The sequence below is a fragment of the Pituophis catenifer genome, unplaced genomic scaffold, assembly GCF_029215685.1.
Source record: "Pituophis catenifer annectens isolate HBS135680 unplaced genomic scaffold, rPitCat1.0.hap2 SCAF_16, whole genome shotgun sequence".
Lineage (NCBI taxonomy): Eukaryota > Metazoa > Chordata > Lepidosauria > Squamata > Colubridae > Pituophis > Pituophis catenifer.
In genome coordinates, this window is record NW_027256896.1 from 13,718,554 (window position 1) to 13,743,409 (window position 24,856).

The window sequence follows — 24,856 nt, forward strand, 5'->3', positions numbered from 1 at the left end:
TTGGTTATGAAGCAGTAGGTTTTTGTGGTTCTGCTGAGGCATCTACAGCCAGAAGGCAAGTAGACATTTAAAAACAAAGACAAAACGAACCATAAACAGAGAGTAAACCCTGCTCCCTTCCAGCATTGATGATGTTACCTAGTTGGGTCATGAAACGTCTGAAAAGAAAATAACCAAGGTCAGAGAACACCCCAATCTAGAAATTGTCCAAATTTCTAGACCTTGATTTCATTTGCAGGGCTGTCTTTAAACTTGTTCAATTTTAAGATACTTAAAACCAAACATGGTTTATAATGATGCTCGATTTCTAACCACTGTCAGAAATTCTGGATTAAATAATCAAAAGTCTTCTAATGTGTATATTCCCTACTTCTCTAGGATTTTGCTGGTTGGTTCTTTTAAACCATCACAAACTCGGATACAACAAGTTGAAGAACCTTTATTGAAGCATTTAGGAAGTATCTAAATTAGGACTGTATTCCAGCAAAACTGCCAGCTTGATATAAAACATTAAAATTTATATTAACAATTATAACTTTAACCTTTCCCCCCCTCCCCTTCATGAACCCAAGTTAATATAAATCATTGCACTAAATAAACAGTCAAAAGGAAGACAGGAATTAAATTTGCACTTTAGAAAAAAAAATCAACCCTTAATAGTTGGGAGTTAACTCTACATTTAACCAGTGATAATCCTCAAATCAAGAAAGAACGAGCTGTTGTTAACCTTTAACAAACGTTTTGGTCATTAAAGACAGTTGCTCCAGTACCCATGGAAGAGCTCCAACTGGTTCTAGCTGAGCTTCAAGAAACTGGTTACTCTAGAGTAAACTAGATCATTACCTCTCAAACCTCCATAAATAATATTAAGCAACACTTGGAACTCTTAATGCCCACTTGAGTGCAAAGGATAACAGATCCTCAAGTAAATTATTAGAAGAGAGGAGAAAATGCTAGCATTCGCTGTAAGATCTAGTTTGGTGAGGACTTCCATAACTGATGTGAATCGTGTCTGGATCCTTGGGGATTTTAATGCAGAAAAAAACCCCTCCCATTTCCAAATTTGTAATTTCTACAATTACGACCACATGGGACTGTTTTAGACTTTCTTTCTTTTTGTCAAGGGAATGGCAATTTTTTTCTGCTTAGGATGCCTTGCAGTCTCAACACTGGATTATATAACTACCACCATCACCAAAAAAAAAAAATGATTTTGAAAATACCATTCCTTAATTTTTATTATCTGTGTTAGAATAGAATCGACACCTTCAAAGGCTGACAATAAAAGCCCCTTCGCTTACACTGGTTTTATTGATTGATTAAATCTAAACGGAACTCTTATTAAATGCCACAGCGTTTCCCCAACTGTTGCCATTCTCGGGATGTTGAATTTCATTTCCCCAAATTCGTGGGTTTCTGGGTGGAAACCGGTCCGATATGCCCAGATAGCAGCAGATTGAGGAAAACTCTGCTACAGAGAAATATTGCTTAAAAAAGAATTGTGTGTGTGAAACAAAATCAGAACACGGGGTGAATAGGGGAAGAGATCTCAAGTGCAAGGGGAACCAAGTTGGTCTGTTTAACAGAGAAAGAGCTAAATGTCTCGGGGGGGGGGGGAGGCATAATTAATCACCGAGGTGAGGAATCCACACTCAAATATCTACTCTCGACTTTAAAAATCAAATCAACTCTGTGTGTTTATTTCTTTCCCTTAGTGTGGTACTGTATAATAAGCTAATTTTTCTGAATATTTACAATATTTAACAAATGCAACCAACTGATGAGAAAAGCTAAGAACGGTAAAGGGAGAGGGAATGGACCAATAGGCCACCTCTTTCGGCGTCTTGCAATCTGCCCAAAAGCAGCATTGAGCAATTAAGGATGGATGTCCCTTCAACGCAAACTTTTCAAACTGGGTTTTTGTTCTGTGGGATATTTCTCCCCCGCCACCCCTATTTTTTAATTTGGCTCTGGCAAGGAAACGTCTAAAGCTACCTCTTTAGAGCTTAACTCTTAGGACCCTGGGAAATGCAAACATCTTGTTCTCCCTTTTTCGTCCACCGACCGGCGCTGAAAAAGGCAGTTAAGTCTGTCGAGGCAAAAATTTGGGGAACCTGAAAGCAACTTAACCCCCCCGCCCCCACTCCCCAAATAGCGCCATGTTAACAGTGAAGGCAGCCGGACTTTGAAAAATATTTTAAACACTTGTTAAATTAAAAATAGCCAGCAGCTGGTGGGCTCAGCAAACAGGAACTAGATTAATTTAATCCCAGCACAGCGTACAATCTAATTTAGAAAAACCAAGGAAAGACTGTGCAAAGCAACTTTTAATTTAATTTAAAAAAAAATAAAATAAAATCAGGCATTTTTTTTGGGGGGGGACACTCCGTTCGGCTCCTAATTCTTGCACGTTCCCCGCTAAGAAGGGAAAAAAACATTCCTAAGCCACCCCAGAACCAACCTTGGCACTAAACGGGCGTGCAGGATAAACGAGAGGAATCGGAAACCAAGCAAGACAATTAAAAAAGGAACTGAGAGAGCGAGAGAGACAGAGCAGCCTTTCCACTAATTTTTGTGCAAAACCTCCCGCCAATCACACACCGAATAGCGATTCGTAACTGACTTCCTCCGGCAACGGTTTTCACGTTTTTAAATGCGTCATTCGGTTTCCCTTCTGGAGCGAAGTGCGCTTTTCTTTTAACCCCTGTACAAAGTCTGATTTGCACAGAGCCTTCGTTTTATCTAAGGTTCTCTTGCTCTTCAGTTAGCGGATGGCCATTTCCCGGGGCTTGAGACGTGGCGCCTGGGGAAACGCCCGTGGCTTCCTGGCGGAGAGGAGGCGTGCTTTCGCTCGACGGCTGGCCGTTCTCCATCTTGACGGGAGAAGCTGCGAATTCTCCTCTGTCCAAGTCGGTAGCTTGGCTCACCGAGCTGGTTTCGCTGACCCCATCCGAGTTCCTCCCGGCCCGTTTAAACAGTTTTTGACCTGGAATGAAAAACATGGGGATGAGAAAGGTTCGCCTCTGTTAGCCTTGTCCGTGTAAGTCGTCGGTCCTTGATTTACAGCAGTTTGTTTAGTGGCCATTCAAAGTTAGACCGGCACTGAAAAATGTGACTTGGGAACAGGGGTGAAATGCTACTGGTGTTGTGACCCAGGCCCAAGTAAATAGTAGGAAAAACAGTCAGTGAAAAAACAAACAAGCCTGAGTGGCGTAGGAGGCTAATGCCTCCTAAGGCAGCATTTAACATCCAGCTGCCTGCAATTACTGCAGGTTCGAATCTCGCCAAGGCTCAAGGTTGACTCAGCCTTCCATCCTTTCTAAGGTAGGTAAATTGAGGAAGCAGATTGTGGGGGCAATAAGCTGACTTTGTATAAATATACAAAAGCATGAAGGCTATTGCTTAACGCATTGTAAACCGCCCTGAGTCTCCGGAGAAGGGCGGCATATAAATCAAATAAAACAAAAAAACTTTATTCGAACAGCTGAGAATTACTTCATTCCCAGTGTCGTTCAACTAAATTAAAGCAAATTCCTCCCAACACAAATTTCTCAGTCCTATCGCAAGATTTTTTTAAAAAAAAAAAATAGATATGTAAGTATTTAATTTTGACTTCCTAGTCTAGGCTAGGGACGTGGTGGCTCAGTGGCTAAGACACTGAGCTTGTCGATCGAAAGGTCGGCAGTTCAGCGGTTCGAATCCCTAGTGCCGCGTAACGGGGTGAGCTCCCGTGACTTGTCCCAGCTTCTGCCAACCTAGCAGTTCGAAAGCAGGTAAAAAATGCAAGTAGAAAAATAGGGACCACCTTTGGTGGGAAGGTAACAGCGTTCCATGCACCTTTGGCGTTGAGTCATGCTGGCCACATAACCACGGAGACGTCTTCGGACAGCACTGGCTCTTCGGCTTTGAAATGGAGATGAGCACCGCCCCCTAGAGTCAGGAACCACTAGCACATATGTGCGAGGTGATTACCTTTCCCTTAGTTTAGGCCAGTGTTTCTCAACCTTGGAAGCTTGAAGATGGGTGGACTTCAACTCCCAGAATCCTCCAGCCAGCGCTGCTGGCTGGGGGATTCTGGGAGTTGAAGTCCACTCATCTTCAAGCTACCAAGGTTGAGAAACACTGGTCTAGGCCTTAACCCTGGGATTTCCTGGTGCCACTAACCAGATTGAATCTGTTTAACTTCTTAGCGATCCACAAAAATTGACTAGGCTTCACGTGTTATTGGTTCCTGCTTTACTCGTCTCTTCCTCCCAGAAACTTCCATAGTAGTTTGTCACTAAGAAGGACATCGTCACCAGCTTAGTTTTGGAGATGGCTGACTAGATGAGCCTTGCTCTCCTATCTGGTCCCATTCTAGGACATTCTAATACAGGGCTGTCCAACCTTGGCAACTTTTAAGACTTATGGACTTCAACTCCCAGAATTCCCCAGCCAGCCAGCATGTCTGACTGGGGAATTCTGGGAGTTGAAGTCCGTGGGTCTTAAAGTGGCCGAGGTTGGACACTCCCGTTCTAAACACAATAGGATTTTCTAACTCTGGCTTCATAAACCAGAATACAGAAAGAATTCTTCTCAATGCTTTTTTTAAAAAAAATAAAATAAAACTGAAGAGCATCAACTGGCAAAGCATCCCTGGCCTGCTCTCGAGTTGCCTAGACAAGGGGGATGGGAAACTGGAGAAGCAGCACGGCAGCCAAAAACAAAAGCACATTCCAGACATATCTTTCTCAAGGTTGTCTCCCAGGGTTACCCACAGCGGCCAGAGGGGAGTGAGCTCTACAATCTACAGAAATTGCTCCGTTGGCGAATGTGACCGATGACACACCCTGGGGGGAGGGGGGAAACAGGGTGAAGTCTCGGTCGTAAATTACTTGGAGTCAGAGTTGTCTTCACTTGGAATGTGCCGACATAGAGCTCCTAATAAATAACTGGATTTCTTTTGAAGCTTGGCTCGAGGCTCATGATTTAATTAGGGCATTCGTCAGAACCCTGACACAACTTACCAGGGAACTTCTGTTTAGCACGGCTTGATGTGGGAGTGGGAGGTGGGGTGATCCCCGTGCCCTGGGCTTTAGATATGTATGTTGTCTCTGTGGATTCCAAAGAACCTGCCAAAGAAATGGATGCGAACACATCAGATCCGGATAAATGCATTGATCATAGGATGCACACAAGGAAGGAAGAGATACTGATCTTCTAAAAGCCTTGGACTCATGACATGTGCCATGTTTCCCTGACTGTGTTAAGTCGACTTTTCTTGGAGTTGAACATCTCCCAAGTGATTGTTTGAGAATTAACTGCGAAAGTTCAGAAATCATCTCTAACTTTCCAGTTTTAAGATTGCAATTCTGGCCACCAATCAAACATTCTAGACAACGGGTGTCAAACTCAATTTCATTGAGGGCCGCATCAGGACTGTGGTTGACCTCGGGAGTGGGTGTGGCTGATTGGGTGGGTGTGGCCAACCGGGTGGGCGTAGCCAGCTTGAGGCCACTCCCCAAACTGTTGGCATGTTTCCTCTTCGCACTGGGTAGACTGGGCCGAAGCCACGTTGGCCTGATCTTTCCTCTTTGCATTGGGTAGACCAGGACAGCCTCGTGGGCCGGATCTGACCACATCATAGGCCTTGAGTTTGATACCCGTTCTAGACAGACCAATCTGGTGGTTCTACCAAAAAAGGAACAGGAGAGATTTGGAATGGAATCAGAGGTGAACTATATTCTCTATTGCAGGGGTCTTCAACCTTGGTAACTTTTAAGACTTGTGGACCTCAACTCCCAGAACTATGGGAGTTGAAGTCCACAAGTCTTAAAGTTGCCAAGGTTGGAGACCTCTGCTCTATTGGGCCTTTGGAAGCTTTCAAACCTCGGCCCAAAGGTGTTTTTTTCAAGGCATCTGGACTTTCTTGTGTCAAGAAAGTCCAGCTGCCTCTTGAAAAAAAACATCTTTGGGACAACAATGACCTGGATGACTGAGACTCTCCATTGGCACTTTCAAACCTTGGAAAATATTAGTTCGTGTTTTCTTCTAGAGTCTCCTGCAGAAAACTGATGGAGACCCCTGCAGAGTTTAGAAAAACAGGACACCTGAAGATCAACGCACTTTTCCTCATGGTGTTATGGACAATGCTGAATTATAGCTAATGTCAGGCCTGGAAGCCATCTTTACGATAGGCCTTTAGGCCTGCCACATTTTTCTACTGTGGGAAAATGGGAGGGGGCATTGTATGGAGTATGGGATATATGTAGTCATAATAACACTCCTTTCTCAGAGAGTCAAGGACGCCTTGTCCTGGCACCTGGAGTCCGATGACTGGAAGGTGTTTCTAGTTTGGATGGTGGATGATTGGAACATGTGATGAACATGTGGCAGGGGCTTGAACTTTCACTTGGGTGGGGAAAACTTGGAAGCTTTCAGATTTGGGTTTTCCCAGATGTGCCAATATGACATCTCTAATAAAATGGAACTTTGAGGAACTTCAAGCCTCGGAGTCTTCTTTCATTGGGGGTGTTACTTGAACCCTGACAGCTATGTCTTTCCTCTCTTTGAGCCCATCTCTGCTCATCTCTGAAAGCTGAAGTTCACAAGCTGCCAAGTTTGGAGACCTCTGGTCTAGCATCCTGGCTTCCTGCTTCTTTACAATGGTCAACCCTTATGTCCAAGCAATGGTGGGAAAATGAAAGGGTGGTGGAAAGAACTTGGATATTGGCTAGGAACGTCCTTCAAGCTAAGTCTCTGGTATTTCTCGTTACCTCAGGATAATTAATCCTGGTTCAAGACTCGCCCAGTCAAATTTTACCTCACCTGCCGTTAGGTTAAAGGTTTGTCCCTTTGGTGAGGCATGGAATGGAGAGAACCAGTTGACGACTGAGCCCACCACAGGAATCTGTCGAAGCAAACCCTGGAAAGAACAGGAAAATTAACAATGAAGTGCCCAGCCAAATATCAAGAAGAGGAATGCCAGAAAGAAGAGGGCCTCCCCACCATCTGCTCACCTCTTCCAGGAGGCGTTCCTCATTGGCTTTTTGCAACTGAACCTGTGCGTCTTGGATGCCTTTTCGAACAACCTCGGTCATGTTTTCCAAAAGCTGATCAGAAAGAAAATCAGATGAATGTGAAAAACGTCATTTCTCTAGTCTATCTGAAAAGTATTTAAAGCTAAAGTCAGCAACTTTAAGACTTGTGGACTTCAACTCCCAGAATTCCCCATCAGCATGGCTGGCTGGGGAATTCTGGGGGTTGAAGTCCAGACTGGCTGGGGAATTCTGGGAGCTGAAGTCCAGACTGGCTGGGGAATTCTGGGAGTTGAAGTCTAGACTGGCTGGGGAATTCTGGGAGTTGAAGTCCACACTGGCTGGGGAATTCTGGGATGTGAAAACCATATTGGCTGGGGAATTCTGAGATTTGAAGTCCATATCGTCTGGGGAATTCTGGGATTTGAAAACCAGATTGGCTGGGGAATTCTGGGATTTGAAATCCAGACCGGCTGGGGAATTCTGGGACGTGAAGTCCACAAAGTTGCCAAGATTGGACGTCCTTGATATAAAGTAATGAAGTGAAAGGGAATTATTTGAACGAATGAAGTAGTTTTATGGGAACTATAAACAGAATCGTTAGGTTGGGAGGGGAAATAAAAATTTTCCACATTTTCAAGAGTATCATAAAAATGGCGATTGAGGATTAAGAGCTGTGGTTTCCCCCCCCTCCCCCTTTGCTTTGAATGCCACCTTCATTATTAAAACCCTAGTTAATACACCTGGGTTAATTTGAGCATTAATCATGTCATTTAATTTACTGCTGCTGACTCCTGAAAATTAAATAAATTGCACTCCAAATGGGTTTGGGGGAAAAGTCCATTACTGCTTTTCCAGCGATACAAAATCAATCTATTAATGGCCTACTTCTTTACAGAAAGTTACTGACATTCAAGTTGGAGAGCTAGGAGCTATTTAGTATTTATTTATTTATTTTAAAAAAGGGCAATTTGATTAAGTTTCTGAAAGGAAAAAAGGGAACCAGCCAATTTTCAGATTGCTAATACATTTTCTCTTGGTTTATTAGTCTGACCTTACAGTACTTAGACACTTTGTGTGGATTAAAGAAGGTGCAAGTGTGATCTGAGCCTTTGGAATAATAGAAACATGAGCCAGATTTGTTCAGTGACCAAAATCCAGACCAACAAACCCCAAAACTTTATTGACATAATATGAGAGAGCCAGTTTGCCTAGTGGTTAAGGCACGAGGCTAGAAAGCAGGAGACTGTGAATTCTAGTCCTGCCTTAGCCATGAAAGCCAACTGGGTGGCTTTGGGCCAGTCTCTCTTTTTCAGCCCAACCCACCTCACAGGGAGGTTGTTCTGGGGAAAATAGGAAGTGTGTTGGATATAGAGTAGAATAGTGTAAAATATGGGATGGGATGGGATGGGATGGGATAGAATAGAATGGATGGAATGGAATAAATGGAATGGAATGGAATGGAATGGAACAGAATACAATAAATGGACTGGACTGGACTGGACTGGACTGGACTGGACTGGACTAGGCTAGGCTAGGCTAGGCTAGGCTAGGCTAGGCTAGGCTAGGCTAGGCTAGGCTAGGCTAGGCTAGACTAGGCTAGACTAGACTAGACTAGACTAGACTAGACTAGACTAGACTAGACTAGAATAAATGGAATGGAATGGAATGGAATGGAATGGAATGGAATGGAATGGAATGGAATGGACTGGAATAGAATGGACTGGAATAGAATAGAATAGAATAGAATAGAATAGAATAGAATAGAATAGAATAGAATAGAATAGAATAGAATAGAATAGAATAAATGGAATGGAATGGAATGGAATGGAATGGAATGGAATGGAATGGAATGGAATGCAATAGAATAAATAATGGAATGGAATGGAATGGACTGGACTGGAATAGAATAGAATAGAATAGAATAGAATAGAATAGAATAGAATAGAATAGAATAGAATAGAATAGAAAATATGGAATGGAATGGAATGGAATGGAATAGAAGTAAAGAATGGAATGGAATGGAATGGAATGGAATGGAATGGAATGGAATAGAATAGAATAGAATAGAATAGAATAGAATAGAATAGAATAGAATAGAATAGAATAGAATAGAATAGAATAAATGGAATGGAATAGAATAAATGGACTGGACTGGACTGGACTGGACTGGACTGGACTAGACTAGACTAGACTAGACTAGACTAGACTAGACTAGACTAGACTAGACTAGACTAGACTAGACTAGACTAGACGGAATGGAATGGAATGGAATGGAATGGAATGGAATAGAATAGAATAGAATAGAATAGAATAGAATAATATATGGTTCAGCAAAGATATCTTATCAAAATAAAATGACTTGGCTCATGCATCAGGTGGGAGACAACGGTGAGTTTTTCCATCACCTGCTAAACATCCAAGCAACCAGTCCCCATTTTAGCCTGTCTCAAGTGTTGTGTGTGCGAATGCAGCCACCACATCGGTGGCTTTTTCAAGCCTTTTCATCTCACAGCACGCAACGGGGCTAACTTGCACGATGGCACAACTGGGTTGCAAAACCCAGGGGCTCCTGGTACACACCCTTGAATTTTCTTCAATTTCGCGACCGGATGCTGCAATCGTTTCCACCAGTTCAGAGACGTCGAGATCCTCGGTGACCATTCCGATGTAAATGCAGTTCTTCTCTGCTCCAAATTCCGGCCCTAGAAGGAAGACAAGACAAAACAAGATGATGATGATGATGATTTTATTGCATTTTTACAATTAAACAAATCTTACTCACAACTTATGCATAACTGCAACCATTTATATACCATAACATTCCAATTCAAATATACACTCTATACATTTTTACTATACATTTTAATTCTACTTCTATTTTGTCTATTTCTTTTTCATTTTTTCTGTTCTCAATCCAGTCGTACCACTTCTCCCATATTGCGTAGTATTCCGAATCTATTTGTCCTTTCAGTTCAATTGTCAATTTGTCCCTTTCTGCACGATCAAATATTTTTTTAATTACTTAACCTTCGGAAGGTATGTTTGTATTTCTCCAGCATTGCGTGAAAGCTATCCTTGCTGCGGTTATTATATGTAAAATGATATATATGTTATTCTTTTGTCGTATTTCCCTTTAAGTATCCCTAGAAGAAATAGTTCCGGGGTATATTCTATCTGAAGTCCTGTTAATTCCTGTAACCCCGTGTCTTTTCTTCCAGTATTTTTTTCATTTCAGGGCACAGCCACCATATATGATAGAAGGTACCTTGTAGACAAAACAAGATTAATACCATGGCAGTTTCTTTCAAGGCTGACAAGAAGCTGCTTTCAAATAGAGATTGGGCTGAGCTTTTGATCAAAGGCGGGGGGAAGAAAGCTGAGGCAAGCAAGAGAACACTTTTCTACGATGCTCTTTTTAAAACTTGGGAGTGATTTGGCAAACTATGTATGGCCAAATCTTGGAAATAATATTGAATACACAGAGAGAACCATGAAAGACATCTCTTCACTATCTGTGGGATGGGAATCCTGTTCACAATGCCAGGATCTTTCAAAAAATGAAACAAAGAAAAAAAAAAGATAGTTTGATTAATACCGTATTTTTCGGAGTATAAGACGCACCTTTCCCCCCCCAAAAAGAGTGTGAAAATCTGGGTGCATCTTATACTCTGAATGTAGCCTCGCCCAGCCTCTCAAACGGAGGTTTCAGAGGCTGAAAAAAGCATCAGAAAAGAAGCTTCAGAAAAGAAGCCCCCAAACAGAGCTTCAGAGGCTTTTTTTCTGAAGCTCTGTTTCGGAGGCTTTCAGAGGCAGGAAAAAGTTTTTTTCTGAAACAGAGTTTCAGAAGTTTCAGAGGCAGAATAAAAAGCAAAAAAAAGCAAAGCACAGAGCTCACAACCAAGGAACCTGGGAACAGCTGATTGGGGGTATTCCGGGAGGCTGATCCACCTGCCAATCAGTTTTTTTCTTATTTTCCTCCCCAAAAACTAAGGTGCATCTTATACTCCAATAAATACAGTAATTCCAGGAAGCGAGATGAAATACATAAATGCAAATTTTCTCTGTGGCGTGACTACATAGTTGTTGGGCAGGGATTCTTTTTTTTAGATTTTTTTTTTATACCTACCTTATTTTTATAAATAACTCAAGGAGATGACTATGCATACTATTTCTCCCTTCACCTATTTTCCCCATAACAACAGCTCTGTGAGATGAGGGGATCAGAGAAAGGACCTGGCCCAAAGTCACCCACCTGGCTTTCATGCCTAAGGTGGGACTAGAACTCCCAGTCTCCTGGTGATTGGCCCAAAGTCACCCAGCTGGCTTTCATGCCTAAGGCGGGACTAGAACTCCCAGTCTCCTGGTGATTGGCCCGAAGTCACCCAGCTGGCTTTCATGCCTAAGGCGGGACTAGAACTCCCAGTCTCCTGGTGATTGGCCCAAAGTCACCCAGCCGGCTTTCATGCCTAAGGAGGGACTAGAACTCCCAGTCTCCTGGTGATTGGCCCAAAGTCACCCAGTTGGCTTTCATGCCTAAGGCGGGACTAGAACTCCCAGTCTCCTGGTGATTGGCCCAAAGTCACCCAGCTGGCTTTCATGCCTAAGGAGGGACTAGAACTCCCAGTTTCCTGGTGATTGGCCCAAAGTCACCCAGCTGGCTTTCATGCCTAAGGCGGGACTAGAACTCCCAGTCTCCTGGTGATTGGCCCAAAGTCACCCAGCTGGCTTTCATGCCTAAGGAGGGACTAGAACTCCCAGTCTCCTGGTGATTGGCCCAAAGTCACCCAGCTGGCTTTCATGCCTAAAGAGGGACTAGAACTCCCAGTTTCCTGGTGATTGGCCCAAGGTCAATTGCTTAACACATTGTAAGCCGCCCTGAGTCTCCGGAGAAGGGTGGCATATAAATCAAATTAAAAAAAAAAAAAGGTCACCCAGCCGGCTTTCATGCCTAAGGCGGGACTAGAACTTCCAGTCTCCTGGTGATTAGCCCAAAGTCACCCAGCTGACTTTCATGCCTAAGGCGGGACTAGAACTCCCAGTCTCCTGGTGATTGGCCCAAAGTCACCCAGTTGACTTTCATGACTAAGGCCGGACTACAACTCCCAGTCTCCTGATGATTGGCCTAAGGTCACCTAGCCGGCTTTCATGCCTAAGGCGGGACTAGAACTCCCAGTCTCCTGGTGATTGGCCTAAAGTCAGCCAGCCAGCTTTCATGCCTAAGGGTGGACTGGAATGCAGTGCCTAGGCTAGTATCTAGGCCGAACTTACTGATGTATCTAGAAGCATCTCTGACACACACACACACGTTTCATAGATAGCCAATTACCTAAAGAAAATAACAGGTCTGATTCCAGTTCGTTGAGCTTCTTCAGAAGGCCGCTGTTTATCTTCTCCAAGTCTTTCTCTGGTGTCTCTTCGTTTTGGCCCTTGTACCTTTCAAAACCAAGTCAAAAGTAAATGCTGATTTACTTCCATTCCTACGTTTTTCCCCCTCCCTATTGATCTGTGCTTACATTTACCAAACGAGATTACAGCATCAGTGCTATAAGAGAGTAGGGTTTGCTCTTATTTTATATCTTTCTTCTGACCCAGCTCCTTAAACACGACAAACCCTCTGTAGTGGAAGCAATGATTCCTTTATTAGGAGCGCCAGCAGCCCCGGCAAAAAGTTTCTCAACGCAGGCTAACAAGTCTGCCCGGCAGAGAGATGAATAGTTGTTTGCCATATCTATTCATCTCCGCCCCTTGCTTTTAGAGCTAGGGTTGGGCTTCGCCAGCAGAGGTAGCTCTTCCGTCCCGAGGACCGGCCCATAGATTTCCACTGCTCTCCTCTCCTCTGCCTTCTATGCATTCGTGCGTCTGGCACTGGACCCAGCTGTTCCTCCTCTTCCTCATCAGCCACCTCCAGACCTGGGGGCTGTTGACTCTCCATCTGAGGGCTGATGGATGACCCAGGCTCTACCTCTGTGTCTCTCTCTGCCAGCTCCATTCCCTCTCCCCCCTCGGAGCTCTCAGGTTGCCTTGATCCTGACCCCGACTCCCACGCCTCCTCCTCCTCCTGATTCGGCTGCTGGGGGGACTGGTGGCCAATAGGCCACAACAATACTAGTGGCTTGCTCTGTTTTGAGAGCACACACATACCTGACCACCCCGAGGCCAGGCCAGGTAAAATCTTCCACGTAGGACAAGCCGACGGTTCTTTTCACTTCCTGTTCAAATTCCTCTCTCAGCTGTAAAGTGCAGTTCAGAACTGGGACCTTCATTTTTAAGCAGTCCATCAACTGATCCACATCTTGCACTTCGGTTCCTAAAACTGAAAAGATTTGCTACGTTAGCGTGTCGCCTGTCTTCGGTTACAAGGGACAGCCTCTGTCATCCTGCAAACCCAAGCAAATACAAGTAGTTAGGCTTGTTGGTATGAGCTCCGAGCTTGGCAATTTGGTTGCAAACGTTTCGTCACTGTTCGAGGAGACATCGTCCGTGCCTTTTGAGTTGTGCTCGTCTGTCGGATCACAGGTCTTTAAATACCTTTTTATGAGATGCAAATTAATCTGAATGTTGTCTGTTCCGGTATTCGAGTCATGGTCTAATTTCAGACCGTTTGATTGGCTGGCTGTATTTGTTGGTTGTTTTAAGTACTGTCTATGTCAAGGGTGTCAAACTCAATTTCATTGAGGGCCACATCAAGGTTGTGTTTGACCTCAGGGGGTTGGGGGAGGGGGACATGGCCCGGGTGGGTGTGGCCAGCTCAATGTCACATCATCGAGGCTCCGTTTTGGGCTGCGACGACCTCCTGCAGCCCTCTGCCAGCGAAAACGGAGCTTGGGAGGGCCGTGCGGCCTTCCCGAGTTCCATTTTCACTGGCAGAGGGTTGCAGGAGGCCATCGTGGCACAAAATGGAGCCCGGGAGGGCCGCGAACAGCCCTCCCGAGCTCCTTTTTCACTGGCAGAGGCAACGCAGGCTGCTCCTTCACTGTTTCCAGGGTGGACCAGATCTAAGCACTCTGCGGGCCGGATCCACCCCCCCCCCCCAGGCCTTCAGTTTGACACCCCTGGTCTATGTGATACAGATCAGGATTAAGTTTGTTTGTTCGGATGCTTCTGAGTCATGTTCTGGTTTCGGTTTGTTTGACAAAGATGAACATGGTCCATGGTACAAAAAGGGAGCCGGTTACCTGCAGAAGTCATTAAAGGGCTGAAACGCACGCAGGTGCCTTCGTCCTCCAGATCCACCAGATCCACCCCGCTGGCAGGGACCAACTGTGCCAACTGTTCTCCAAGCTAAAAAAAAAACAAACAAACAAAAAGCAAGCAAGGAAGCCCAGATTAAGGAAAGTAAGAGATCTCCCGCTGCATATAAATCACAAGCTGTTTTCTGATCTGTGAACGAAACAGGCTTCCGTTGTCCGCAAGCTGATTCTTGCAGGCTCAAATTTGCTCTGAATTAAAAAGGCTTGAAGATGGTGGTGAAACACATAGCAAACCTCACCCTTTTCTTAGCAACTGTGTTAAAAAGAAGGATACCCAGAGCCAAAATAGAGCGGGGCTTCGCTAGCAGTGGGGGCTCTTCTGTCCCGAGGACCGGCCCATAGATTTCCTCTCCTCTCCTCTCCTCTCCTCTGCCTTCTGTGCATTCGCAAGACAGGCACTGGACCCAGCTGTTCCTCCTCTTCCTCATCAGCCACCTCCAGACCTGGGGGCTATTGACTCTCCATTGGAGGGCTGACGGATGGTCCAGGCCCCGCCTCTGTCTCTCTCTCTGCCAGCTCCATTCCTTCTTCCCCCTCGGAGCTCTCAGGTTGCCCTGATGCTGACCCTGACTCCCACGCCTCCTCCTCCTCATCTGATTTGGCTGTTGGAGGGGACGGCGGCCAACAGGCCACAACTAAGACCTAGAAGAGGGGCAGATAACTATGGGACCTTTACGACCTTCAACTTCACAGGTCGTAATGGTACCATAGTGGGCTACCCCCTGACCTAGAAAAATATAATCAGAACATGGGCACCACAAGAATAGTTGCACGTCATCCATATCTGGGTAGTCCTTGATTTACAACCACAATTCAGCCCAAAATTTCTGTCGCTAAGTGAGACATTTCTCAATGAGTTTTGACCCATGTTACGACCGTTCTTGCCATGGCTGTTAAGTGAATCACTGCTGTTGTTAAATTGGTAGAGTGGTTGTTAAGTGAGCCTGCCTTCCCCTGCGACTTTGCTCATCAGAAAGGTCATAAATGTTGATCATGGGACACTGCCAACCGTCATAAATACGAATCAGCTGCCAAGCGTCTGAATTTTGATCATGTGACCATAGGGATGCCGCAATGGTCATAAAGTGTTAAATATGGTCGTAAGTCACTTTTTTCGGTGCTGTTGTAATTTCAAACAGCCACTAAATGAAATTTGTACGTTCAAGACTAATCGCATTTTGCATCCTTGCCATCGAAAACTTCCTAAATCGTATATCTCTGCCCTAGTTGCATGGAAGGAACTGGTGTCCCAGTAAAGCCTATAGGACAAAGCATACGTCAACTCGCAAAGCATCCCTGGCCTGCTCTCGAGTTGCCATAGGAAAGGGGGATGGGGAACCGGCGAAGCAGCACGGCAGCCAAAAACAAAAGCACATTCCTGACATATCTCTCTCAAGGCTGTCTCCCAGGGTTACCCACAGCAGCCGGAGGGGAGTGATCTCTACAACCCGTGAAATTGCTCCATTGGCGAATATGACTGATGACACACCCTGGGGGGGAGGGGGGGGAATAGGGTCAAGATTGGGCTGTAAATTACGTGGGGTCAGAGATGGCTTCATTTGGGAACGTGCCAACATGAAGCTCCTAATAAATAACTGGATTTCTTTTGAAGCTTGGCTCGAGGCACATGATTTAATTAGGGCATCCGTCGGAACCCTGACAGCATATCTACTGAAATACTGTTCCTTTGTGTGGTTAAGTAACATTTGAACGTTCTTTTCAGAAAGTCTGAGAAAGTTTCGATGCCCACTCATCAAACCATCATTGCGCTGGGTTATTTTTCACCCCTGAAGAAATCAGGATTTGAGTCCCAAACTTGTGATTTACATGCTGTTAAGAAACAACCGTACCTACCCACTGGTTAAAGGTATCGCAAACGTCCCTCTCATTCCCGGTAACCGCAGACGGTTGTGCCGCGTATAGCATCTGATCTGAACTCCAGAAAAGTAAAAGAAGAGAAATTGATTTAGCAGGAAGAAATGAACACGGCACGAGCGAAACTCCCATCATTTGAAGCCGTTAGAAACACTTTTTTCCCCTCAATAGCTAGAGTTTTTTTCCAGTTATTTTTTATGCAAGTTAAGATGACAAGGTTTAATTCTTACTTTACAGATTTCAAAATGTTGATACACTGCTTATTAAAGTAATATTCTAATGATGCCAGTGATGGTGAACCTTTTTGCCATCGCGTGCCAGGAACCGGGGGGGGGGGGAGTTGCATGTGCGGCCCGCCCCCACGCATACGCGCGTGAACCCCTCTCCCTTCCCCCCTGCTCATGGTACGCGATGGCCCATTTTTCTCTCTCCCCAAGCTCCAGAACCTTTCTAGGAGCTTGGGGAGGGCAAAACTCCCTTCCCCACCCCACCCCCAGAGGCAGGAAATGGCCCGTTTGCCAACTTCCGGTCCCATTTCCTGCCTCCGGAGGACCTCTAAGGGGGGGCTATTTTCGCCCTCCCCAAGGTCCTAGAAAGGCTCTGGAGGTTGGGGGGAGGGAAAAACGGGCCTTCCCCACCACCACCCCAGGCCTTCTGGAGGGAGAAAACAGCCTGTTTCCCTACTTCCAGTGGGCCTAGAAGGCCCGAAAATCAGCTGGCCAGCACGCCTGTGTGCTGGAGCTGAGCTCGTGTGCCCTCTGATATGGCTATGCGTGCCACCTGTGGCACGTATGCCATTGGTTCGCCATCACGGATCTATGCGACGGGTAGGCAGCGTATACATTTAATCAATAAATCAATCAAATAATGTCGGATTTTAAACGCATACAGCCCTGATTTTCCTGCAGATATATCTGACAAAATTTGCTCACGTGAAGAATGGATGTCATCCTATCAGACAGATGCCTGTCATTTATAGAATTTTTCAAAAACAATGGATTAGGTAGTAATTCCAAGATCTGTCTTTAATAAATGTAAAAAAAAAAAAAAAATACAGCATCTTAAATATCCTTTTTAAAGAAAGCTAGAACCTAAAATTAGCAAGATTAAAAAAAAAGTCCTTTCTCATAAGTGTCTACTTTTCTCGCTCGCTGACGCTAAAAGCGACAGTATCCGTGAGAGTAGATTATCAATAAAATTAATATTTTTCAACAAAATAAAGGTCTATGCAGGGGTGGGCTTCAAAAATTTTAGCAAGGGGTTCTCTGCCCGATTGCTGGGTGGGCGTGGACATGGTGGGCGTGGCCTAGTCGGCCTCCTGCACCACCGGGGGGAGGCTTTCCTTGAGTCTCTGGGAGGGCGAAAATGGCCTCCCCAGGCTCTGGAGGCCCTCTGGAGGCTGGCCTTCCTGAACTTCCGGTAGGCCTGTTTTTCTCCTTCACTGAGCCTCCATGCACGGCCTGCACTTACCTGCATCCAAAAGAGGACTCCTGGGAGGGGCAGGGCGGGGTGGGCGGGGCCAGCCAGAAGTGGGATTTGGGGGTTCTCCGAACTGCACAGAATCTTAGCCAGAGGTTCTCCCGAACCCCTGCAAACTCCCAGCAGTCCACCCCTGGGTCTATGGATTCCTTCTGCAGTCCTCACCTATATGCGACTTCTCTGGGGAAAACTTGAACACCACCACAGGAGAGCTAAATTCATCTTCAACCTTTGAAAACAACATTTGGAAAAAATAGAACGAAGTCTTGAGAGTATATTTAAATCAACCATCCCCAAAACTGGGTCATTTTTTTTTTGGTGGGGGGATTGTATTTTGGAAAAGAAAAGGTTGAAAATGGAAACGTACTGAGGTTCGAATAAAATCTTGGTTCTTCAGGTTCTCCAGTAGCCGTTGACTCTAAAAAAAATCAAATAAATAAAATCAGGGAAACCACTCCAAAAGTAAATGGGTAGCAAAAGCAGTAGCACTTAGATTTATATACCGCTTCATAGTGCTTTACAGCCTTCTCTAAGTGATTTACAGAGTCAGCCTATCTTGTCCCCCAACAATCTGGGTCCTCATTTTACCGACCTCGGAAGGATGGAAGGCTGAGGCAACCTTGAGCCGGTCAAGATTGAACTCCTGGCTGTGAGCAGACAATGCTGCATTCTAACTACTGCGCACAAAGGAAGGAAGGAAGGAAGGAAGGAAGGAAGGAAGGAAGGAAGGAAGGAAGGAAGCAAGGAAGCAAGGAAGGAAGGAAGGAAGGAAGGAAGGATAAGGATAAGGATAAGGATAAGGATAAGGATAATTTTATTTCTATGGAAGGAAGGAAGGAAGGAAGGAAGGAAGGAAGCAAGGAAGGAAGGAAGGAAGGAAGGATAAGGATAAGGATAAGGATAAGGATAATTTTATTTCTATGGAAGGAAGGAAGGAAGGAAGGAAGGAAGGAAGGAAGGAAGGAAGGAAGGAAGGAAGGAAGGAAGGAGAACACGAGCAATAGCACTTAAGACTTATATACTGCTTCACAGGGTTTTACGGCCCTCTCTAAACGGTTTACAAAGTCAGCTTCTTGCCCTCAACAATTTGAGTCCTCATTTTATCGACCTCAGAAGGATGGAAGGCTGAGGCAACCTTGAGCCGGTCAAGATTGAACTGCTAGCAGTCGGCAGAATTAGCCTGCAATACTGCAATACTAACTAACCACTCTGCCACCACGGTGCTTGGGTATCAGGTGGTCTACATTTACATAAAATGTTAAACGATGCATTCCAATCAAACTGTGATACTGAGATACACTAACCTTTCAAAGTCCAAAAATGCTTTCGCATGATTTTACTATTCTCAATTTTGGCAAACTTCCAAGATGTCTGGACTTCAACTCCCAGAATTCCCCAGCCAGCTTTAGAGCGTCAACAACGTTGTTTCTCAACTTTGGCAACTTGGCACAAGGCGTGGATTTCAACTCCCAGCTGGCTGTGGAATTCTGGGAGTTGAAGTCCAGACATATTCAAATTGTCAAGGTTGAGAAACACTGTTTTTTGGACACTCTGCTTTCTCTCCCACTTTTGGAAGAGAAGGAACAAGGTTTTTTTGTGCCCATAAATCCGAGGTTCCCAAGTTCTGAGAAGGAATCAAATCAAGAGACAAAACTCAAACCAGTTTGAGCTTCTTACCAGCTGGGAGGCATGTTTAATCCTTTGCACGATTCCATCATGGCCAAGATACTGCAAGGAGAGCCAGAGGGACAAAGCACGCAGTTTCTCTACCACCTGGCTGGAAGTCAGGCCTGCTGCTAATGACTGCAAGAAATCCAAGAAAGAAGTACTGTATTTTTCGGAATATAAGACGCTCTGGAGTATAAGACGCACCTTAGTTTTGGGGGAGGAAACTAAGAGAAAAAAAAAATTCTACCAGCATCCATCGGTATTCATCTGGCTAGTGTCCTGTCAGTGTGTGAGACTGTTTGGAAACTGAAACAGTTATTTGCTGTGTGAGCAACAAGGAAGGAGACAGCAAGGAGCCTGGGCGTGGTTTAGATCAATTGTTCTAAAGCTGCATATTGTGCTGATCTCTGAAACTAAAACTGAAACTCCTCTCCTCTGCTTGTGTTTTGCTTGCTGCTGCAAACTCTGACAGTCCTTGCAGCAAATAGCAAACAGCCAGGTCAGCTTTAGCACATTATTGCAGCTGATTCAGCACAAGCAGCTGATTGGCGGGTGGATTGGTTTCCCGGAATACCCCCAATCAGCTGTTATCCAGGCTGCAGGGACTGCCATAGACCATCGCCTCCTCCGTGCCTCGTGTTTTTGGCTACATTCGGTGTATAAGGCGCAGCCAAATTTTCACCCTCTTTTAGGGGAGGAAAAGTCTTATACTCCGAAAAATAATGTAAACACCAGATGTATTTTCCTCCTCTTGTTTTGTCTTATTTTCCTCTGCTCACCTCGAAAACTCAGTACAGATTAGAGGAGCAGGGGAACCAAAAACAGAAATGCCCAGCTGAAGCCAACATGAAAACCTCGAGATCTTCTCCTACTATTTAAATCATTGAAACTCAAGATTTAAAAGACTGGTCTTCTAGACCTCAAATTCACAACCGATGGAGTATCAAAGAGAAAGAAAAAAAATGCATTTAATTTTTTAAAAAAATCTGTAATTCCCCTCCTAAAGCGAAGTCCACAGGGCAGGTAGAACTTCAGAAGATCAAATCTCTGCCATTTTACTGCACATCTTAAGAATCATCCAAAGTCAAGTCAGAAGGATCGGGACATCACATTAAGTTCCAGTTAAGATGATTTATTGTTCATGCAATAATATTGTTCAATATTCAATACTGTTCACCCAAGAATTTAGTCAACTAATGGCCAGCATTAAATTGCTCCTAGGTAAGAGTCAATGGAACTCAGGAGGATCTGGGCTTAGACCATTTGTGGGAACGTAACGATTCTAGGCTGATTGCTCTCTTGACACCGCCCCCCAGGCTCTGCCTGTCCTTCTCCTATATTCAGCAAAATGACCTCGTCCATCTCATGTTGTGTTTGGCCATCTTTCCCTCCCCTTTTAGAGCCTCTTCCAAAAAGCGGATAAAGTTTTGATGAAGTGGTCTGCTCCACGATATAACTACCGGGCTGAATTTGGCTCGAGCGGGACCGTACCGTGCATATTCTCAACACAGACAAATCCAGAGTCCAAACATCATCAACCCCAGTTTAAAATAAAAAAAAAAAATCATGACGCGCGGGTGGTGACGGGAGCGACGTGGCGCTCCCATGTAACACCTCTCCTGCACGAGCTGCACTGGCTCCCAGTGGTCTTCCGAGTGCGCTTCAAGGTTTTGGTTATCACCTTTAGAGCGCTCCATGGCTTAGGACCTGGTTATTTACGGGACCGCCTGCTACCACCAATAGCCTCCCACCGACCAGTACGCTCCCATAGAGAGGGGCTCCTCCGGGTGCCGTCGGCCAAACAATGTCGACTGGCGGCCTCCAGGGGGAGAGCCTTCTCTGTGGGGGCACCTACTATCTGGAACGAGCTCCCCCCGGAGATACGGAGGATCCCGGATCTGGGTACCTTCCCTCGCGCGCTCAAGACTTTCCTATTTCATCAAGCCGGCCTGACCTAAGTCTTTCCCCTTTTAAATGGAAATTTTAAATCCGGTTTTAAATTATGGGGGTTTTAAATTTGTTCAGCCAAATTATTTAATTCGTTTTAATCTATTTTAAATTTTGTATTTATATGTTTTATTCTATGGCTGTTCACCGCCCTGAGTCCTTCGGGAGTAGGGCGGTATACAAATTCAATAAAATAAATAAATAAATAAATGATGGGTCTCCCCAAGGAATCACAAGCAATTGGACTCCTTGAGCGATGATCGCCTACAATTTACTGCTGTCAATCATGAGCTGCAGAGAGCTTCAAGGCTGCCTTCTCCTGCCACTTGACCTCCACTGCATCATAGACCAGCCACCTACCAATGAAGGATCCTCCTGTCTATAGAGAGTCACTGCAGGCACCGCTGGAAGACCCAACCAGGGTCCGAGCGTCAGTGTCATGCTGTCACATTTGGTTGCGGCCTACAAAAAAAGAAGGCGGGGTTAGGGAACCGGGAATGCAGAGTTTTATTTTTTTTCAACACATCTGAAAAACAAGAGATGGGGCCCCTTTAATGAGACATTAATAATTTTAATTAATAATTAATTGTAATTGATTTTAATGAGATTTTAATAATTGAAATGAATAATTAATTGTAAATAATTTAAATGAGACATTAATTATTGTAATTGACAATTAATAGGGACGCGGTGGCTCAGTGGCTTAGGACGCTGAGCTTGTCGATTGAAAGGTCGGCAGTTCAACGGTTCGAATCCCTAGCGCCACATAACGGGGTGAGCTCCCGTGACTTGTCCCAGCTTCTGCCAACCTAGCGGTTCGAAAGCAGGTAAAAAATACAAGTAGAAAAATAGGGACCACTTTTGGTGGGAAGGGAACAGCGTTTTGTGTGCCTTTAGCATTGAGTCATGCTGGCCACATGACCACGGAGACGTCTTCGGGCAGTGCTGGCTCTTCGGCTTTGAAACGGAGATGAGCACCGCCCCCTAGAGTCGGGAACGACTAGCACATATGTGCGAGGGGAACCTTTACCTTTAATGAGACATGGCTGAATCCAGAGAGGATGAAAAACTGATCCAAAATGGCTCACCAGGATTTAAAAAAATAAAATAAAAATAGGAAAGAGCAATAGGTGAAAAAAATTTGCTCAGATGCAATGACAGACAGTGGTTCATCTGCCAGCCAAGCTTAAAACGTGTTCTGTTGGATGAATACTAGCGGATAACCACATTTTTTAATAAAGTGCAGGTGAAAATAATCCTCCTTCAGGGCATGTTAAGAGCCCAAAAGGCGCATGGTTATTTTTCATCTTAAAGTATAGACCAAACCTTAAACACTCAGAGAGCCATTTGGACCCGTTTCCCACAGAAAAGAAAACACCGGGAGCCACAAAAACCCTTCCTGTGCCTGACTATTTCTTGAGCGGCTACAAAACTAGCATATGTAATTGAATTAAACGTTCTGTTTTCTTCTGAAACTTTTCTTTTCTTGGATTTATCCACAGTTGGCCTACTGGGGGTTGAAAAGCTCAATAAATTGTATGCCGGCGGGTGTCACACATTGGCGGTTGTGACACATATTTTGAGCCGCAGTAGAGGGGTGAAAGAGCCACATGCGGCTCCAGAGCCGCAGGTTGCTAACCCCTGGTATAGACAATAGTGAAAGCAAATTAAACCATTTATACCTAGCGCCTTTCTGCTTTTAGGAAACACATGTATTGCTTTTGCATAAAGAGAACCACAAGCAAATAAGCAAGAGCAACGGTCCCAACATACCATTATGGAAGAAGAGACGTAACCCAAAGCCAGAGTCGCCAGATTCACCCTGAAACAAACAAAACAAACAAATCCTTTCAGCAGGCTGACTATAACACCTTAAATATATAAATTTAATTATAAATAAATGATAAATAAAATCACCGCCTTTGATTTCTATTACATTTTAAAGCAACCAACAAATAAATAAAATTAATAATAGGTAAGTCAGTTTGGTCTGGGTGGTAAAAGCACCAGGCTAGAAACTGGGAGACTGAGAGTTCTAGTCCCGCTTTAGGCATGAAAGCCAGTGGGGGTGAATTTGGGCCAATCACTAGGAGACTGTGAGTTCTAGTCCCACCTTTGGCATGAAAGCCAGTTGGGTGACTTTGGGCCAATCGCCAGGAGACTGGGAGTTCTAGTCCCGCCTTTGGCATGAAAGCCAGTTGGGTGACTTTGGGCCAATCGCCAGGAGACTGTGAGTTCTAGTCCCGTATTAGGCATGACAGCCAGTGGGGGTGACTTTGGACCAATTGCCAGGCGAGTGGGAGTTCTAGTCCCGCCTTAGGCATGAAAGCCAGTTGCGTGATTTTGGGCCAATCACAAGGAGACTTTGAGTTCTAGTCCCACCTTTGGCATGAAAGCCAGATGGGTGACTTTGGGCCAATCGCCAGGAGACTGGGAGTTCTAGTCCCGCCTTTGGCTATGAAAGCCAGCTGGGTAGCCCAATGGGAGAAGAGGAGGCTTAGTATTAAGGTCCCTCTCCAGAACTCCAGCATTCTAAGTAGGCCATTTTTAAAATATATCTGTGTTCAGCGTAATGAAATAGAACGAGGATCCAGCCGGCCGCAATCTGTCACTATTATAAATTGCCACCGTCAGGAGTGCCTCTCTCCATGCCCTTTCCCGTCCAGCATTCTGTATCATTTTGACAGCTGCCCTGATAACCTTTTCAATCTGCATGAAACCAGCGCTTCTCTGCCTACTAGCGGTGCCCTTCTCACCTTCGCTTGATTTAACATTTCATCTAATGCGCGGTTTTCTAACGTACCCTTCGACGTGGAGCCACATGCCGTGTTCCTCGCAGAGTTCCCTCAGTCGACTGAGTTTGTCTGTGTGCCCTGCCCCCGGGGTGCCTGCACGGAGAGGAAACAGACAACGGGAGGCTAAGAAGACATAGCTATTAAGACAGAGAGGAACAACCACAAAGCACTTCTAAAGTTTTGGAAGACAGGCCCTCCCATCACTCCTGGTCAACCCTTCTCCTTCCCCATGGGAATTGCTCTCCCCTAATTGTTTCCTAGTTAGTATTTCTTCCCCTCTCGTTCCTCAAGGCCATCCACTCATTCCACCACAGTAGAGAAAGGAGCGATGCACCAACGATACCAACTACTTTTCCAGCAAGCCGGGCTGGCTTAGGAAGAAATTTTTTAAAATTTTTAAATGTTTAATTGGTTTGTGGTTTTTTAAATTTTGGGCCAAATTTATATAGATTTTAATTGTTTTTAATATTTGTATTTCATGTTTTTAATTCTGGCTGTGCACCGCCCTGAGTCCTCAGGGAGAAGGGCGGTATATAAATTGAAAAAATAAATAAATAATAAATAAATAAATAAATAAATACTTCATACTGAACACCAGTGGTGGGTTCCTCCCGGTTCGGTCCGGTTCGGCCGAGCCGGTAGCGGTGACGATATGACGTCACCGAACCGGTTCTCCCCCCCCGCCCTCCCACCCTCCTGAGTCCCAGCTGATGACTAGAGGGAAAAAAACTGTTTAAACTCTTGCCCCGGGGCTTCAAAGGGCCGCCCTACAGCTGATCAGTGTTAAAAGCAAACAAATGAGTCGGGTCATAAGTGCGAGGAC

At 45.0% G+C, this 24,856-nt stretch overlaps 1 protein-coding gene across 1 annotated transcript in view; it reads right to left on the minus strand.

The window, feature by feature from the left end:
- Positions 1-423: 423 nt before the first annotated feature.
- Positions 424-24,856, minus strand: part of PDXDC1 (pyridoxal dependent decarboxylase domain containing 1) — a 43,225-nt gene continuing 18,792 nt past the window's right edge. Inside the window, exons 9-23 of the mRNA XM_070954834.1 lie at positions 24,042-24,126; positions 23,012-23,060; positions 21,599-21,700; positions 19,301-19,426; positions 17,991-18,041; positions 17,789-17,852; positions 16,124-16,200; positions 14,195-14,300; positions 13,161-13,332; positions 12,346-12,452; positions 9,600-9,721; positions 6,999-7,091; positions 6,808-6,904; positions 5,007-5,111; positions 424-2,986 (exon numbers count right to left, since the gene is read on the minus strand). Coding sequence (XP_070810935.1) covers positions 2,739-2,986; positions 5,007-5,111; positions 6,808-6,904; positions 6,999-7,091; positions 9,600-9,721; positions 12,346-12,452; positions 13,161-13,332; positions 14,195-14,300; positions 16,124-16,200; positions 17,789-17,852; positions 17,991-18,041; positions 19,301-19,426; positions 21,599-21,700; positions 23,012-23,060; positions 24,042-24,126 — 1,604 coding nt within the window. The 3' untranslated portion in view covers positions 424-2,738. The remainder of the gene's footprint in view (positions 2,987-5,006; positions 5,112-6,807; positions 6,905-6,998; positions 7,092-9,599; positions 9,722-12,345; positions 12,453-13,160; positions 13,333-14,194; positions 14,301-16,123; positions 16,201-17,788; positions 17,853-17,990; positions 18,042-19,300; positions 19,427-21,598; positions 21,701-23,011; positions 23,061-24,041; positions 24,127-24,856) is intronic.